The sequence below is a fragment of the Nesoenas mayeri genome, assembly GCF_963082525.1.
Source record: "Nesoenas mayeri genome assembly, chromosome: 27".
Classification (NCBI taxonomy): Eukaryota; Metazoa; Chordata; class Aves; order Columbiformes; family Columbidae; genus Nesoenas; species Nesoenas mayeri.
In genome coordinates this window covers 3,243,545-3,259,935 of record NC_137555.1, presented here as the reverse complement: position 1 = coordinate 3,259,935, position 16,391 = coordinate 3,243,545, and the positions used below count along the sequence as shown (strand labels likewise).

The 16,391-nt window shown below is 63.5% G+C and overlaps 1 protein-coding gene across 1 annotated transcript; it reads left to right on the top strand.

Moving 5' to 3' along the window:
- Positions 1–269: 269 nt before the first annotated feature.
- On the top strand, positions 270–15,116 carry NPC1L1 (NPC1 like intracellular cholesterol transporter 1; the record flags this gene model as incomplete). The annotated part of the gene is given in 19 exon segments (XM_080360266.1): positions 270–323; positions 2,919–4,441; positions 5,571–5,671; positions 5,753–5,925; positions 6,000–6,128; positions 6,209–6,391; positions 7,230–7,344; positions 8,146–8,273; positions 8,896–9,033; positions 9,396–9,485; positions 10,013–10,203; positions 10,282–10,409; positions 11,229–11,349; positions 12,089–12,144; positions 12,234–12,384; positions 13,475–13,706; positions 14,499–14,612; positions 14,713–14,883; positions 14,886–15,116. Coding segments are annotated over 19 exon segments (4,029 nt in total).
- Positions 15,117–16,391: the final 1,275 nt, after the last annotated feature.

The window sequence follows — 16,391 nt, the reverse complement described above, 5'->3', positions numbered from 1 at the left end:
TTTAATGGTGTGGATGGAATTAATTGGGTTTTAGCCAAAGCGGCGCGACAGTGGGGTCAGCGGGGTGTTTCCCCCTCCCCGGCGGTGCCCGTCACCGGCTGTTAATGATCACAGGCTGTTAATGATCACAAGGAGTTTACGGCCCCGTCGGGGACTGATTGGCTTCAGCGTTGTCACCCCAGACGTCACCGTTGTAACCGCCCCGGGGTGGGGGACAGGGGTTTTATAGGTGGCGGGGGAGCAGGTGGCAGCCCCCCGCTGTGCCGAGGATGCCGGGCTGCGCCGCGCTGGCCGGCGCGGTGCTGGGCGCCCTCCTGGCGCTGGTAGGTGTTGGGATGTGGGGACAAAGGCACGGTGGCACTTTTGGGGGGGCTGGGTGATGGGGGGGTGACAAGTGGTGGCAAAGCCACAGTGGGACACATGGGGGGGTTTGGAGGGGTTGGGGCGCGGCGAGCGCTGGTGACAAAGCCACGGTGAGAAGCGTGGGGAGCTCTCGGGTTGGGATGTGACAGCTGGTGACAAAGCCGCGGTGAGACACGTGGGGGACACTTGGAGGGGCTGGGATGTGACGGTTGGTGACAGTGGGACATGTGGAGGGGGTTTGCTTGTCTCAAAATGACTGTGGCAATGCAGAGTGAGGTTCTGTCCCGAATGGTGGCTGTTCGGGAGGGCGGCCAGCACTCCACCTGCAGGGAGGTGTGAGCAGCTGCAAGGTCTGCTCCACATGGTTGTGAAACTTAAGGAGGAGGTTGGGACGCTGAGGACCATCAGGGAGTGTGAACGGGAGATCGACTGGTGGAGTAACACCCTGACGTGCCCGTCGGAAAGGTCCCAGGGAGGTGCCCCCCAAAAGGAGATGGACCTCCTGCCCTCTTGGACAGAGGTGGAAGTCCTGAGACCGCCCCACCCTTGTCACCCTTGGGCAGAGGTAGGGGACCGAAAAGACAACAAGGGTTGGAAGCATATTCTGGTTCAGCCCCCCTCCCCGCCTGCTTTGCCTCCCCAGGTGCCCCTCCGTAATAGGTTTGAGGCCCTGGATCTTGAAGAAGAGGTAGGGGAGGAGATGGTGCCAAGCGTGCCTACAAGATCACGTAGGAAGAGACGGTTGACTTCACAACGTTGACCTTTTCAAGCAATTGCTGGGGGAAATGCCATGGGCAAGGCTGCTTGAAGGAAAAGGGGCCCAAGAGAGCTGGATTGCATTCAGAGATTGCTTCTTCCACGCTCAGGATCAGAGCATCCCCACACGTAGGAAGGCAAGGAAGGGAGCCAGGAGGTCTGCGTGGTTAAACAGGGATCTGTTGGGTATGCTCAAGCAGAAGAGGTGAGTTTCCAGGTCATGGAAGCAGGGGCTGGCCACTTGGGAGGAATATAAGGCTGCTGTTAGAGGATGTAGGAAGGCAGCTAGGATAGCCAAGGGGTCATTAGAATTACAGCTGGCGAGAGGGGTCAAGGACAGCAAAAAGAACTTTTTCAAATACATAGCGGATAAAACTAATACCAGAGGCAATGTTGGCCCACTGATGAACGAGGTGGGTGCCCTGGTGGCAGAAGATACAGAGAAGGCAGAGTTACTGAATGCTTCTTTGACTCTGTCTACTCTGCTGGAGGCTGTCCTGAGGAGCCCCGTATCCCTGAGACCCCGGATGAAGCCAGGTCAATGGAGGAGTTTGCTTTAGTCCATGAGGACTGGGTTAGGGAGCAATTAAATAGTCTGGACATCCATAAATCCATGGGTCCGGATGGGATGCACCCGCGGGTGCTGAGGGAGCTGGCTGAGGTCATTGCTGGACTGCTCTCCGTCATCTTTGCCAAGTCTTGGGAAACGGGAGAGGTGCCTGAGGACTGGAGGAAAACAAATGTCACTGCAGTCTTCAAAAAGGGCAAGAAGGGGGACCTGGGGAACTATAGACTGGTCAACCGCACCTCCATCCCTGGGAAACTGATGGAACGACTTATCCTGGGTGCCATCTCAAGGCATATCAGGGATAAGAAGGTAGTTCCTGCTCCATGGGGGGATTGCACTGGATGAGCTTTTGAGGTCCCTTCCAATCCCAAACATACTGTGATACTGTGACAAAGCCACAGTAAGTGCCATGGCGGGGAGGTTTTAAGGTGCTGAGGACCAGGATGCGGTGACCGCAGGTGACAAAGCCACGGCGGGGGCATTGGAGGGCTTAAAGTGACATAGGATGCAGTGATGCTGGTGACAAAGCCAGAGTGGGACACACAGGGTGGGTTTGGAGGGGCCGGGGCAAGGTGACCGCAGGTGACAAAGCCACAGTGACAACCATGGTGGGGGAGGTTTTGAGGTGCTAGGGACCAGGACACGGTGACCACTGGTGACAAAGCCACAGTGGGGGTCATTGGGTGGGTTTGGAGGGGTCAGGACATGGTGACCGCAGGTGACAAAGCCACGGTGGGGACCATGGGGTCACGGGGGGTTTGGAGGATTTGGGACGTGATGACTGATGGTGACAAAGCCACAGAAGGATCTATGAGGGGGGACTTTGAGGTGCTGGGGACCAGGACACAGTGACCGCTGGTGACAAAGCAATAAGGGGGGTTTGGAGGGTTTGGGACGTGATGACTGATGGTGACAAAGCCACAGAGGGGTCTATGAGGGTGGACTTTGAGGTGCTGGGGACCAAGACACAGTGACCGCTGGTGACAAAGCAATGAGGGGGGTTTGTAGGGACTGGGACACGGTGAATGCCGGTGACAAAGCCACAGTGGTGGCCGTGGCAAAGGGTTTGGAGCGGCTGGGACGTGGTGACCATGGTGGGGGCTCAAAGTGACCGGGATGCATTGACGCTGGTGACAAAGCCACACTGGGGACACTGGGTGGGTCTGGGGGTCCCATTGGTGTCCCCGCGGCACCCGGGGTCTTGTTCCCACTGTGTCCCCCTGTCCCGCAGGCTGCGCCATCGCTGACCCCCGTGCACCGCGCCGGTTACTGCGCGTTCTACGGCGAGTGCGGCCGCAACCCGGAGGTGAACATGTCCCTGGTGCCGTCCAACGTGCCGTGCCTGTCCAACACGCCGGCGCGCGAGGCCACCGGCGCCTTCCTGTCCCTGCTGCAAGCCGTCTGCCCCGACCTGGTGCAGAACGGCACCGAGAAGGCACTGGTCTGCTGCAATTTGGCGCAGCTGAGCTCGCTGCGGCTCAGCGTGGCCCTATCCGGCACCGTCCTGGCGCGCTGCCCGTCCTGCGCCAGGAACTTCGCCAACCTGTACTGCCACAACATCTGCAGCCCCAACCAGAGCCTGTTCACCAACGTCACCCGCGTCGTCAACCACACGCAGACCGGTCAGCTGGCCGTGGTGGAGTACCAGTGTTTTTACGGGCAGGATTACGCCGACGCCTCGTTCTCCTCGTGCCAGGGCGTGCGGCTGCCGGCGACGGGCGGCTACGCCATCGACACCATGTGCGGGCGCTACGGCGCCCGGCTCTGCACCACGCAGCACTGGCTGGACTTCCAAGGGGACAAGAACAACGGGCTGGCGCCGCTGCAGATCGACTTCCAGCTCATCCCCAATGGCACCGACCCCGGTGACGGCATCGTGCCGCTGGCCGGCCGGGCCTGGAGCTGCGACCAGGCGCCCAGCGCCAGCGAGGAGCCGTGTTCCTGCCAGGACTGCGCCGAATCCTGCCCGCTGGTCACCGCCCCGACCGCCCCGCCACCCCCTTTACAACTCGGCAGAGCCGACGGCGCTTTGGTGCTGGGTGCGGTCCTCTTTGGCATCTTTGCCTTCATCTTCATCGTGGCTCTGCTGTGCCGGTGCCGGAGATCCAAGAAGGATTCTGTGCAGCAAACGGCTCCGGCACCGGCCAAGGGGTGCTCAGCGCGGCTCGGCAACGCCAGCCACCGCATCCTGGCCACGGCGTTCCGCCACTGGGGCACGCTGGTGGCCACGTACCCGTGGCCGGTGCTGGCGGTGGCGGCGGTGGTGGCGACGGGTCTGTCGGCCGGTTTGGTGACCCTGCGCCTCACCACCGACCCCGTGGAGCTCTGGTCGTCACCCAACAGCCGCACCCGGCAGGAAAAGGCGTTCTACGACCAGCATTTCGGGCCGTTCCTCCGCACCAACCAGGTGATCGTGACGGCGCCGGGGGCGCCCAGCAGTGGCTACAACTCGGTGTTGTTCGGCGCCAAGAATTTCAGCGGAGTGCTGTCGGAGCCGGTGCTGCAGGCGCTGCTGGAGCTGCAGGAGCAGCTGGCGGCCACCACGGTGCAGGTTGGGGACCGGGAGGTGACGCTGAGCGACGTTTGCTACGCGCCCCTGAACCCCGCGGCGCCAACGCTGGGCGACTGCTGCGTCAACAGCGTCACCCAGTATTTCCAGAACAACAGCACCCACCTGAGCGCCACGGCCACCCAGAATGACGGGGGCACCGTGGGGACTGTGGATTGGCACGACCACTTCATCTACTGCTCCAAGTGGGTGCCGGGGGATTGGGGGGTTTTGGGGGGCTTGGGGAGGGATGGAGGGTGGGGTGGTGGGTGGTGGGGTTGGAGTGATGCCCGTGGGGTGGTGGGTGTGTGGTGGTGTCCGTGGGATGCTGGGATATGGGGCTGTGGTGACATCTATGGGTCACCCAGCATGGCACGATGCCCATGGGGTGCTGGGATGTGGGGCTGTGGTGACATCTATGGGACACCCAGCATGGCAGGGTGCCCTTGGGGTGCTGGGATGTGGGGTCAGGGTGACATCTAAGGGACATCCAGCATAGCAGGGTGCCCATGGGGTGCTGGGATGTGGGGTCAGGGTGATATCTATGGGTCACCCAGCATGGCACATGCCCATGGGGTTCTGGGTTGTGGGGTCAGGGTGGTGCCTGTGGGGTGCTGGGCATGGGATGGTGGCCATGGAGTGCCAGGCTGTGGGGCTCAGGTGACATCTATGGGACACTCAGCATGGTATGATGCCCATGGGGTGTTGGGCTGCGGGGTCAGGGTGCTGGTTATGGGGTGCTCAGCATGTCACAGTGTCCATGGGGTGCTGGGATGTGGGGTTAAGGTGCTGGTTATGGGGTCCTGGGCATGTCACAGTGCCCCTGGGGTGCTGGGTTGTGGTGACATCTATGGGACACCCAGCATGGCACAATGCCCATGTAGGATCAGGGAGCTGGTTATGGGGTGCTGGGCATGTCATGGTGCCCCATGGAGGGTGCTGAGGGTGCTATGTGGTTTGTGGGGCTGGGGTGATGCCCATGGGGTGCTGGCATGTGGGGTCAGGGTGACATCTGTGTGGCACCCGGCCTGGTATGGTGCCCATGGGTGATAGTTTGTGGGGTCAGGGTGACATCTGTGGGGCACCCCACATGGACTGGTGCCCATGGGGTGCTGCGTTGTGGGGTTAGGGTGCTAGTTACGGGGTGCTGGGTGTGGCATGGTGTCTTTGGGGTACCAGGTTATGTGGCTGGGGTGGTATCTCTTGGGCACCCAGAACAGCACAGTGCCCATGGGGTGATGGCATGTGGGGTCGGGGTGATACCTGTGATGGGTCTGGGGTGCCATCCGTGGGGTGCTCAGCGTGTGACACTGCCTGGCGCCGTGTCCCCGCCAGCTCCCCGCTCTCCTTCAAGGACATCACGGCGCTGGAGATGAGCTGCATGGCGGAGTACGGTGGCCCCGTCTTCCCCTACATCGCCGTCGGCGGCTACTCTGGTACGTGCTGTCCGTCACCGTGACGGGCTGGGGGTGTCACCGGGGGATGTCACCCAGGGGGTGTCACCCGCTGTCCCGCAGACTCGGAGTACACGGAGGCGCAGGCGCTGATCATCACCTACTCCCTCAACAACTTCCCCCGCGACGACCCGCGGTACCAGTGGGTGCTGGGCTGGGAGAGCCGCTTCCTCAAGGTGGTGGGCGAATTCCAGCGCGCCCACAGCCCCAACCTCTCCGTCGCCTTCATGGCCGAGGTAAAACCCCCTCTGGGTGGCTGGGCGGGTGCCCTTGGGTGCCCAGCACCCCCTCACCCATCTTATTTTTGCAGCGGTCGCTAGAGGACGAGATCAACCGCACCACGGGCGAGGATATCCCCATCTTCACCATCAGCTACCTCGTGGTCTTTGCCTACATCGCGCTGGCGCTGGGCGAGTACACGACCTGGCGCCGCGTCCTGGTGAGCGCCGGGGGCCTCGGGGGGTGCAGCGCCCTTGGGTGCTCCCCCGGGTGCCAAGCGGGTGGTCTTCTCCGTTGCAGGTGGATTCGAAGGTGACGCTGGCGCTGGGGGGCATCGCCGTGGTGCTGGGGGCGGTTTTCGCCTCCATGGGGTTTCTGGCGCTGCTGGGGCTGCCGTCGTCCCTCATCATCCTCGAGGTCGTGCCCTTCCTCGTCCTGGCCGTAGGTGCCGACAACATCTTCATCTTCGTGCAGGAGTACCAGGTCGGTGGGCACGGGGGTCCCCATGGGGCAGGTGGGCACAGGGACGCCTTGGGGACAAGGGGACACCTGTGGGGATGGAGGTCCTTGTGGGGTAGGTGGGCAAAGGGACACTTCTGGGGACGGGGTCCCTGCGGGGCATGGAGGCACTTGTGAGTATGGGGGTTCCTGTGGGGCAGGTGGGCACAGGGACATTTTTGGGGACAGGAGTCCCCACGGGACACAGGGACACCTTGAGGACATGGGGGTACCTGTAAGTACAAAGGTACCTGGGGATATGAAGGTCCCCATGAGGTCGGTGGGCACAGGGACATTTTTGGGGACAGGAGTCCCCATGGGACACAGGGACACCCTGGGGACATGGGGGCACCTGTGGGTGCAGGGACACCTGCAGGTATGGATGTCCCCATGGGATAGGTGAACACAGGGACACTTTTGGGGACAGGAGTCCCCATGGGATACTGGGACCCTTTGGGGACACGGGGATACCTGCAGGTGTGGAGGTCCCTGTGTGGTTGGTGGGCACCGGGACATCTTTGGGGACAGGGTCCCCAGTGGGTCACAGAGGCACTTGTGAGTTTTGGGTCCCCGTGGGGCACAGGAGCACTGGAACCCCTTGGGGACACGGGGGCACCCGTGTCTATGGAGATCCCCATGGGGCACAGGGACACTTTGGGGACAGGGCCCCCAGTGTGGCACAGGGACACCTGTGAGCGTGGAGGTCCCCATGGGGCAGGTGGGCACCCTGGGGTGGGGGTGTCCCCAGGCGGGGGGGGGGGTGCCTGCGCGGGGTCCCCGGGGGGGTACACCCATGGGTGCCCCTGCTCACCCCCGCCAGCAGCAGTCGCAGCGGGAGCCGGGAGAGACGCGGGAGCAGCACATCGGGCGGGTGCTGGCGCAGGTGGCCCCCAGCATGTCGCTTTGCAGCCTCTCCGAGGTCATCTGCTTCCTCCTGGGTGAGCGGGGGACATGGGGACACTGCGGGGCAGAGGGACATGGGGGCATAGGGTGGACACATGGACCAGGAAGGGCGCAGGATGGGCGCAGGGAGCAGGTGGGCATGAGGGGCACAGGGACATGGAGCACATGGCAGGTACAGGGGGTGCAGGTTGGGTATAAAGGACATGGGGACACAGGGAACATGGCAGGGGCACAGGGATATGGGGGACACAGGGATCTGGAGGACACGGAGGGCACAGGCTGGACACAGGGGGCACAGGGACATGGGACACATGGCAGGTACAGGGGGCGCAGGTTGGGTATAAAGGACATGGAGACACAGGGGACATGGCAGGGGCACAGGGATATGGGGGACACAGGGATCTGGAGGACACGGAGGGCACAGGCTGGACACAGGGGGCACAGGGACATGGGACACATGGTGGGCACAGGGACACAGAGATGGGGGGACACAGGAGACATGGGAGGCACGGGGACACAGGAGCACACGAGGGGCACAGAGGACGTAAGGACATGGGAGACACAGCGGGGACACAGGGGACATGGGAGGCACAGGATGGGCAAGGGGATAGGGGGCACAGGGATGGGGGGGACACAGGGGACTTAGGAGGCACAGGGATACAGGGATAGGGGCACAGGGACAGGGTGGCACAGGACATGGGCGCATAGGGACACAGCAGCAGACAAGGGCATCATGCCCCAGTGGTCGCAGGGGCTGTGGGCGCTGGGGGTGCCGCTGCGGGGTCGGTGCCGCTTTGGGGACGTGGCGGCGGTGCCGCTGACGCGGGTCCCCGCAGGCGCGCTCTCCTCCATGCCCGCCGTGCGCACCTTCGCCCTCACGGCCGCCCTGGCCATCGCCTTCGACTTCCTGCTCCAGATGTCGGGGTTCGTCGCCCTCCTGGCCCTCGATGCCCGGCGGCAGGAGGTACCGAGCGGGGAACAGCGGGGGGATGCTGGGGGGCCGGGGGTGGTCCTGTGGTGGACAGGATGGGGATGGGGTGCTTGTGGGTATGAAGATCCCCAAAGTGGTGCTCAGCGTGGTCATGGGAGTGTGGGTGGGTGTGGGGGTCCCCAAGGTGGGCATCGGGTGGTCATGGGGTGTCTGAAGTGGACATGGGGTGTCCTTGGGTGTGAGGGTGCCCAGGGTGGGTGTAGGGTGGTCATGGGCTGCTCAGGGTGGGCATGGGGTGGTCATGAAGCTGTTTGTGGCCATAGGTGCCTGTAGGTGGGTGTGGGGTGCTCGAGGACATCAGGGTCCCCAGTGTGGGCACAGGGTGGGTGTGGGGGCCCATTGGTGTGAGGGTTGGCACAGGGTGGCCCTGGGGACATCAGAGTGCCGTGGGTGGGTGTGGGGTGCCCATGGGGTGCCCCTGTTCCTGAGGTCCCTGAGGTGGCCATAGGGTACTCAGGGTGTATCTGGGGTGCCCATGGGTGCAAGGATGCCCAGGGTGGCCATGGGGTGCCTGAGGGTGTTTGTGGTGGGCATGGGGGTGCCTGGGGCAGGCAGGGGGCCCCCCACCCATGGCAGGACCCCATGGTACACGCAGGCTGCCCGCTTTGACCTGTGCTGCTGCTGGTCGCTGGAGAAGCAGGGTCCCAGGGGGAAAGCGGCTCGGTTGCTGGACCGGCTGCTGCACCGCTACTACACCCCCGTGCTGCTGCACCCCCTGGCACGGCCCGTCGTGGTGAGAGGGGGTCCCGGGGGTCGTGGGGGTGGGTGGGGTGAGGGGTCTACGGGGGTCCTGGGGTGGCCATGGGAGTCAGAGGGGTCTGGGGGGCCCAGGAGGGTGTGGGAGCATCCTTGGGGGCTGGGCAGAGTAAAGGGGGTTTTGGAGGTTCCTGGGGGTCAGGGGGATTGTGGGGTGTAGGGGGGGGTGTCTGGGGGGTCCTGGGCGGGGGGGGGTCATGGAGGGACTCAGGGGACAGGACCTGGGGTTGGGGGGAGATGATGGGGTGCTGGGGGTCTCTGGAGGGATGCGGGAGGTTTGGGGGGACATGGAGATGTTGGGGGAGCTCAGGGGGGTCCCTCATGGGGTGTCCCCAACAGGTGCTGCTCTTCCTCTTCCTGGCGTGCGGCGGAATCTACCTCACGCTGCACGTGTCCGTGGGTCTGGACCAGGAGCTCTCCATGCCCAAGGTGGGGACGGCCGGGGGACAGCAGGGGACACCAGGGCACAGCACAGCATGGGGATGCACAGGGACAGTATGGTCTTATAGGGACACTGCGGCACCTTAGAGGATGGCACGTCCTTATATGGAGATGTATAGGGGTGGTCTGGCCCCTATAGGGACGCTGTGGCATGGCCCTATATGGCGATGTACAGGGGTCATATGGCCCCATACAGGGATGCATTGGGACCGTATGGCCCTGCACAGGGACACCGTGGCCCCTTAGAGGATGGCATGTCCCCATATGGGGGTGCACAGGGTGGTGTGGCCCCTTTAGGGACATACAAGGGTTGCATGGTCCCATAGGGAGATGATATGGCCCCTATGGGAACAAGTGGCCCCATATGGGTACAACCCATCCCCCATGGAGCTGGCACGGCCGCACATGGGGCTGCATGTCCCTATAGAGGGACACAGGGACCCGGTGCGACCCCCGGGGACCCCCAGACCCCTCCAGCCGCCACCCGGTGCTGACGGGGAGTGGGTGCCCCCCAGGACTCCTACCTGCTCGAGTACTTCGCAGCCATGAACCAGTACCTGGAGGTGGGCGTCCCCACCTACTTCGTCACCACCAGTGGGTACAACTTCTCCTCCACCAACGGCACCAACGCCATCTGCTCCAGCGCCGGCTGCGATCCCGACTCGCTCACCCAGACCATCCAGTATGCCACGCGCTTCCCCAACGTGTGAGTGGGGTGTCGGGGACACGGGGAGGGTGGGGGACAAGGTGGGGTCACCCTCCTGCCAGCCTTGTCCCTGCGCAGGTCCTACCTGGCCATCCCGGCCACCTCCTGGGTGGACGATTTCCTGGACTGGCTCAACCCCACCGGGCGCTGCTGCCGCATCCACCGGTTTGGTGAACTCGCTGGGGAGTTCTGTCCTTCCACCAGCGGTGAGCGGGCACCAGGGGACACCAGGGGGACAGTGGGGGCAGCATTGTGGCCTTTGGGTCTACGTTGGGTGTTCACCATGGTGGTCCTGTGATGGGCAAACTGTGGTCACCATTGGGTGCTCATAAGGTCAAAACCATAGTGGCTCTTGGGTGTATGTTGGGGGGGTCACCACTGGGTGTTGACCATGGTGGCTGTTGCATGCACATAATAGTAACACCATGGTTGCCATTGATTGTTTGCTGGGTGATCACCGTGTTGCTCATTGGGTGTGCACTAGGTGCCCACCATGGTGACAGTTGGGTGCACATAAGAGCAACACCGTGGTGGCCATTTGGTCTACATTGGGTGCTCATCATGATGCCCATTGGGTGCATGGAAGGTCTACACTGTGGTGGGTACCGGATGCATGTTGGATGGCCACTATGGTCACCGTTTGGTATACATAGAATGCTCACAGCGATGGTCTTTGGGTGAACGTCGGCTGCCCACCATGGTGGCTGTTGGGTGCACATAAGGTCCACTCTGTGGTGTATATTGGATCCCCACCCAGGTCTCCATGGTGGCCTTTATGTGTATATAAGGTCCATGCCATGGTGGCCATTTGGTGTACATTGGTGCCCATTTGGTCCATCTTGGGTGCCCACCACGGTGCCCATTGGGTGCGAGTTAGGTCCACATTGTGGTGGCCCCTGGGTGTACGTTGGGCACCCACTGGGATCCCCTTCATTGTCCATTGGGTGCCCATTGTGGTGTCCCCCACTGGGTGCCTCCCAGTCCCTATCGGTGTCCCCAAGTGCTGACCGTGCCCGTGTCCCCAGATGACATCAGCTGCACGGGGGGACAGTGCCTGGACGGCCAGCGGCGCCCGACGCCCGAGGAGTTCGACCAGTTCCTGCCCTGGTTCCTGTACGATCGGCCCACCCTGCAGTGCGCCAAGGGGTGCGTGATACGGGGGGGACACCACGGGGGACACCGCCAATGGGGGGACACGTGCATGGGGACACACACATGGACATTGGTGTAGGAACCCACCGGGTGCCCCCCCCAGCACCCACACCTCCTGTGACCCCTCCCCATGACCTGGGTGTCACCCTCACCTTCTCCCCATGTCCCCAGTGCCCCCCCAGCACCCACGCCCCCTATGTCTCCCCAACTTGGTCCCCTGTGCCCCCTCCCCATGGGTGCCCCAGCATCCACACCCCCTATGTCTCCCCAACTTGGCCCCAGTGCCCCCCCAGCACCCACACCCCCTGTGCCCCCTCTCCATGCTCTGGGTGTCACCCTCACCTTCTCCCCATGTCCCCAGTGCCCCCCCAGCACCCACACCCCCTGTGCCCCCCTCTCCATGCTCTGGGTGTCACCCTCACCTTCTCCCCATGTCCCCAGTGCCCCCCCAGCACCCACACTCCCTGTGCCCCCCTCTCCATGCTCTGGGTGTCCTCCTCACCCCTTACCCTCTCCCCACATCCCCAGTTCCACCCCCAGCACCTACATCCCATGTGTCACCTCCCCGTGGCCACCTAGCACCCACACCTCCTGTCCCCTCTCCCCATGGCCTCCCCAGCACCCACAACCTCCTGTGCCCCCTCCCCATATCCCTGGGTGCTCCCCCAGCACCCAGACCCTCTGTGCTCCCCCCAACAGCCCCCGTGCCCCCTCACCCCTGTTCCCCTCACAGGGGTCTGGGCGCCTACGACACCGCGGTCAGCATGGACGCCAACGGCACCATCCTGGGTGAGTGTGGCGGGGTGGCGTGGGGCGGGGGGCACCCAAGGGTGCTCTGCTGACCCCCCCACTCCCTGTTTTACCCCCCCATCCCGCAGCCAGCCGGTTCATGGCGTACCAGCGCCCGCTGCACACCTCGCAGGAGTACACGGGGGCCCTGCGCGCCGCCCGCGCCCTGGCCGAGGAGATCACCCAGACCCTGCGCAGGGTGCCCGGCACCCCCCCAGAATTCACCGTGTTCCCCTACACGTGAGTGAGGCTTTGGGGGGGGGAATGGGGAGGAGTGGGGCACAGCATGGGGTGCTGGGTGTGGCCCTGTGCCTGGTTAGGGGTCAGAAGTGGGTGCCTGGTCAGGGTGCCCATCCTGGATCGGAGTGGGTGCTCCAGTTCGGGGTCAGAAGGGGGTGCCCCAGTTAAGAGATGCCCATCCTGGGGTGCTGTGGGTGCTCTGGTCCCTCTGTTATGGGTCAGAAAGAGGTGCCCCGGGTAAGAACTGCCCATCCTGGGGTGCTGAGGGTGCTCTGGTGTCCCTGTTTGCAGTTAGAAGTGGTTCTCCCAGTTGGGGGGTGCCCAGCCCAGGGTGCTGTGGGTGCCCCAGTGCCCCAGTTAAGGGTCAGAACTGGGTGCCCAGTTAACAGGAGCCCCTTCTGGGGTGCTGTGAGCACCCCAGTGCCTGGTTAGGGGTCAGAATTGGGTGTCGAGGTCAGGGTGCCCATTCTGGAGTGCTGTGGGTGCTCTGGTGTCCCAGTTTGGGGTCAGAAGTGGGTGTCCCAGTTAGGGGTGCCATCCTAGGGTCAGCATGAAACCCCAGTGCATTGCAGGGGGTTAACACGAGTTAACTCAGGGCTGGGGTCAGTGTGGGTGCCCCAGTTAAGGGTCAGAAGTGGGTGTCTCAGTCACCAAGTACCAATCCTGGGGTGCTGTAGGTGTCCCAGTTTGGGGTCAGAAGTGGCTGTCCCAGTTTGGGGTCAATCTGGGCACTCCAGCACATTGTTGGGGGTTCACAAGGGCACCCAGTTCAGGGCTGGAGTCGGTGTGGGTGCCCAGTTTTGGGTCACAATTAGATGCCCCAGTTAGGGGTCGGCACAGGTACCAGGTCAGGGCGCCCATCCTGTGGTGCCGCGGGTGCTCTGGTGCCCAGTTAAGGGTCTGAAGCGCGTGTCCCGGTTAAGAGATCCTCACACTGGGGTGCTGGGGGTGTCCCAGGTCAGAAGTGCATCCCCGTTTTGGGGTCAGTGCAGACGTCAGGTCAGGGTGCCCACCCTGGGGCGCTACGGGAGCTCAGGCGCCCGGTCACAGTTTGGACGTCGGTGCCACGTGTTGGTGACACTCCCGGCAGGGTGACCTACGTGTACTACGAGCAGTACCTGACGGTGGCGGCCGAGGGGGCGTCGACGCTGGCGCTGTGCCTGATCCCCACCTTCGCTGTGTCCTTCCTGCTGCTGGGCATGGACCTGCGCTCCAGCGCCACCACCATCATCACCATCATGATGATCCTGCTGGACACCGTGGGCGCCATGAACCTCTGGGACATCCCCTACAACGCCGTGTCCCTCATCAACCTGGTGGCGGTGAGGGGCACAGGGGGGACACGGGGCATTTGGGGTGACACAGGGACCTGGGACACACGGGGTGGCACAGGGACCTCAGGTACATGGGCTGACACGGGTACCAGGGGCACATAGGGTGGCATTGGGACCATGGGAACGTGGGGTGGTTTTGGGGGTACAGGAGGTGGCCAATTGACTTGGGACATGCAGGGTGACATGGGGACAGATCAGCTGGTAGAGCACAGGGTGGCACAGGGGACTGGGACACGTAGGACGGTAAGGTGGTGTGTGCACGGGGACAAGCAGGTTGTCACAGGGTCTTGCAAGGTGAAGCAGGGACCTGGGATACATAGGGTGCCACACAGGGTGGCTTTGGGGGTACAGGAGGTGGCACAAGGACTGGGGACACACACGGTGGCACTCGGGGCGACTTTGGGGATACAGGAGGTGACACAGGGTCCTGGGGCACGTATGTTGGTACATGGGGTGGCTTTGGGTGTACAGGAGGTGACATAGGGACCTGGGACACATGGTGTGGCATGTGGGGTGGCTTTGGGGATACTGGCGGTGACACAGGGATATGGGACACACACGGTGGCATGTGGGGCAGCTTTGGGGATAGTGGAGGAGGCACAGGGACTCGGGACACACGGGGTGGCACATGGAGCAGCTTTGGCATTCCAGGAGGTGTCAGAAGGACATTGGGGTGGCACAGGGACACGGGGCGGCCGGGCGCAGGAGCATGGGCAGTGACCCGGCCGTGCCAGCCCCGTGGCCACCCAGGGACACCCCAGGTAACGTCTCATCCTCCAGGCCGTGGGCATCTCGGTGGAGTTCGTGTCCCACATCACCTGCGCCTTCGCCCACAGCACCCAGCCCGGGCGGGTGGCGCGAGCCGCCGAGGCCACCGTCAACATGGGCAGCAAGGTGGGCTGGGGACACGGGGGGACACCGGGGATCAGGGTGACACAAGAGGGTCTGGGCGACCCCGCCGCCCCTGACCCCGCGTCCCCGCGTCCCCGCGCAGGTGGTGTCCGGGGTGGCCATGACCAACCTCCCCGGCGTGGCCGTGTTGGCCTTCGCCAAGGCGCAGCTCATCCAGATCTTCTTCTTCCGCCTCAACCTCATCATCACCCTGGTGGGCCTGGCCCATGGGCTCATCTTCCTCCCCGTCCTCCTCAGCTACATCGGTACGGCCCCCTCTCTGTCCCCAACGCCCCCCGCGTTCCCTGGCAGGATGACAGCAGCCTGGAACCGTCCTCTCTTGTACCCACAGGACCTGGACCGCGGGCGCCATCGGGGGACACGTCGCGGGAAAAGGGACGGGAGCCGGCGGGGCAGGACATGGGGCTGGCCCTTGGCAACCCCTACTTCGAGGACAAGGACCATGGCAGGGACAAGGGCAAAGCCACGATCCCTCAGAAGAGCTGAGCCCTGCCACCCCTCACTATCCCGTTCTGCTGCTGATTTTTCTACCGCTGTTGTATTTAAACTGGTTTTCTGAAGAGTCAGGACTGGTTTTGATTGGGACGAGCTCTGGGGGGGGAGCAGCACCTTATAGAGAAGCTGCATCTGCGCTCTGGAGCATCACGGGGTCCACACGGGACCCCCAACCCACCGAATCACGGTAGTGTCAGGCTGCATATTAAAGGACAGTCTTGATGCCCCCAGCCTGTGGCGGTCAGAGCAATGCTGCCATCTGCAGAGCCCCGACCCGGGCGTCCCCATAGCCAGGGACCCCACACTCGGAGTGGTCTAAGCCCAGTGTCCCCAGCATCCCCTGTACCCACTATGTCCCTTGTCCAGTGTAGGCAGTACCCCCTACCAGCTGCGCTCTCTACCCTGTGCTCCCTGTAACCCTTATATGAGCTGTAATGTGTACTCGGTGTCCCCTCTATGAGCAGTTTCCTAAATGCAGTGTTGCCAGAAGCCCCTGTTCCATATGTCACCCTTATTCTGTGTCTCAACACCCCCCATAGCAGGTGTCCCCTTGATGTAGTGTCTCCAGTACACCCTACTAGCAGCAGCCCCTTATATCTGGGGTCCCTCATTGCAGACATCTACTGTAACTGGGGTTCCCAGTACCCCCCATACGAGGTGTCCCCTACAATTGGTGCCCTCAGTGCTGCCCATACTTGGTCTCCTCTGTCAGTGACATCCCCTATATCAGCGTCCCCCATTACCTCAGTACCTCGTCTCGCTCGCATCCCCCATCTCTGATGGTGACACTGCTCCCACCGTCCTCGTCCCCTCCCAGGGGCAGCAGGGGGGGGCGACATCGCGATCCACCCCCAGACCAAGGGTGGGGGACGCGGCGGGACTGCGCCGAGCCGAGGACAGGGGGGTGACCGATCTCCCACCCCCCGGGGCGGGGCCGGGGGCGGGACCGGCGATCCCGGTAGCGATCGCGTCGACGGAGAAACGATCCACACCTGGGTGGGGGGCGGTTCTTAAACCGCTCCGGGGACGCCTGGGAGCCATCGGGGGTTGCCGGGAGCTCAGGGTTCCAAAGCGGAGCCGTTGGGAGCTCGCCGCCGCTTCCCGGGGCTCGGGGTTCCGATGCGGAGCCGCTCGGAGCTCGCCGCCGCTTCCCGGGGCTCGGGGTTCCGATGCGGAGCCGCTCGGAGCTCGCCGCCCCTTCCCGGGGTTCCGATGCGGAGCCGCTCGGAGCTCGCCGCCGCTTCCCGGGGTTCCGACGCGGAGCCG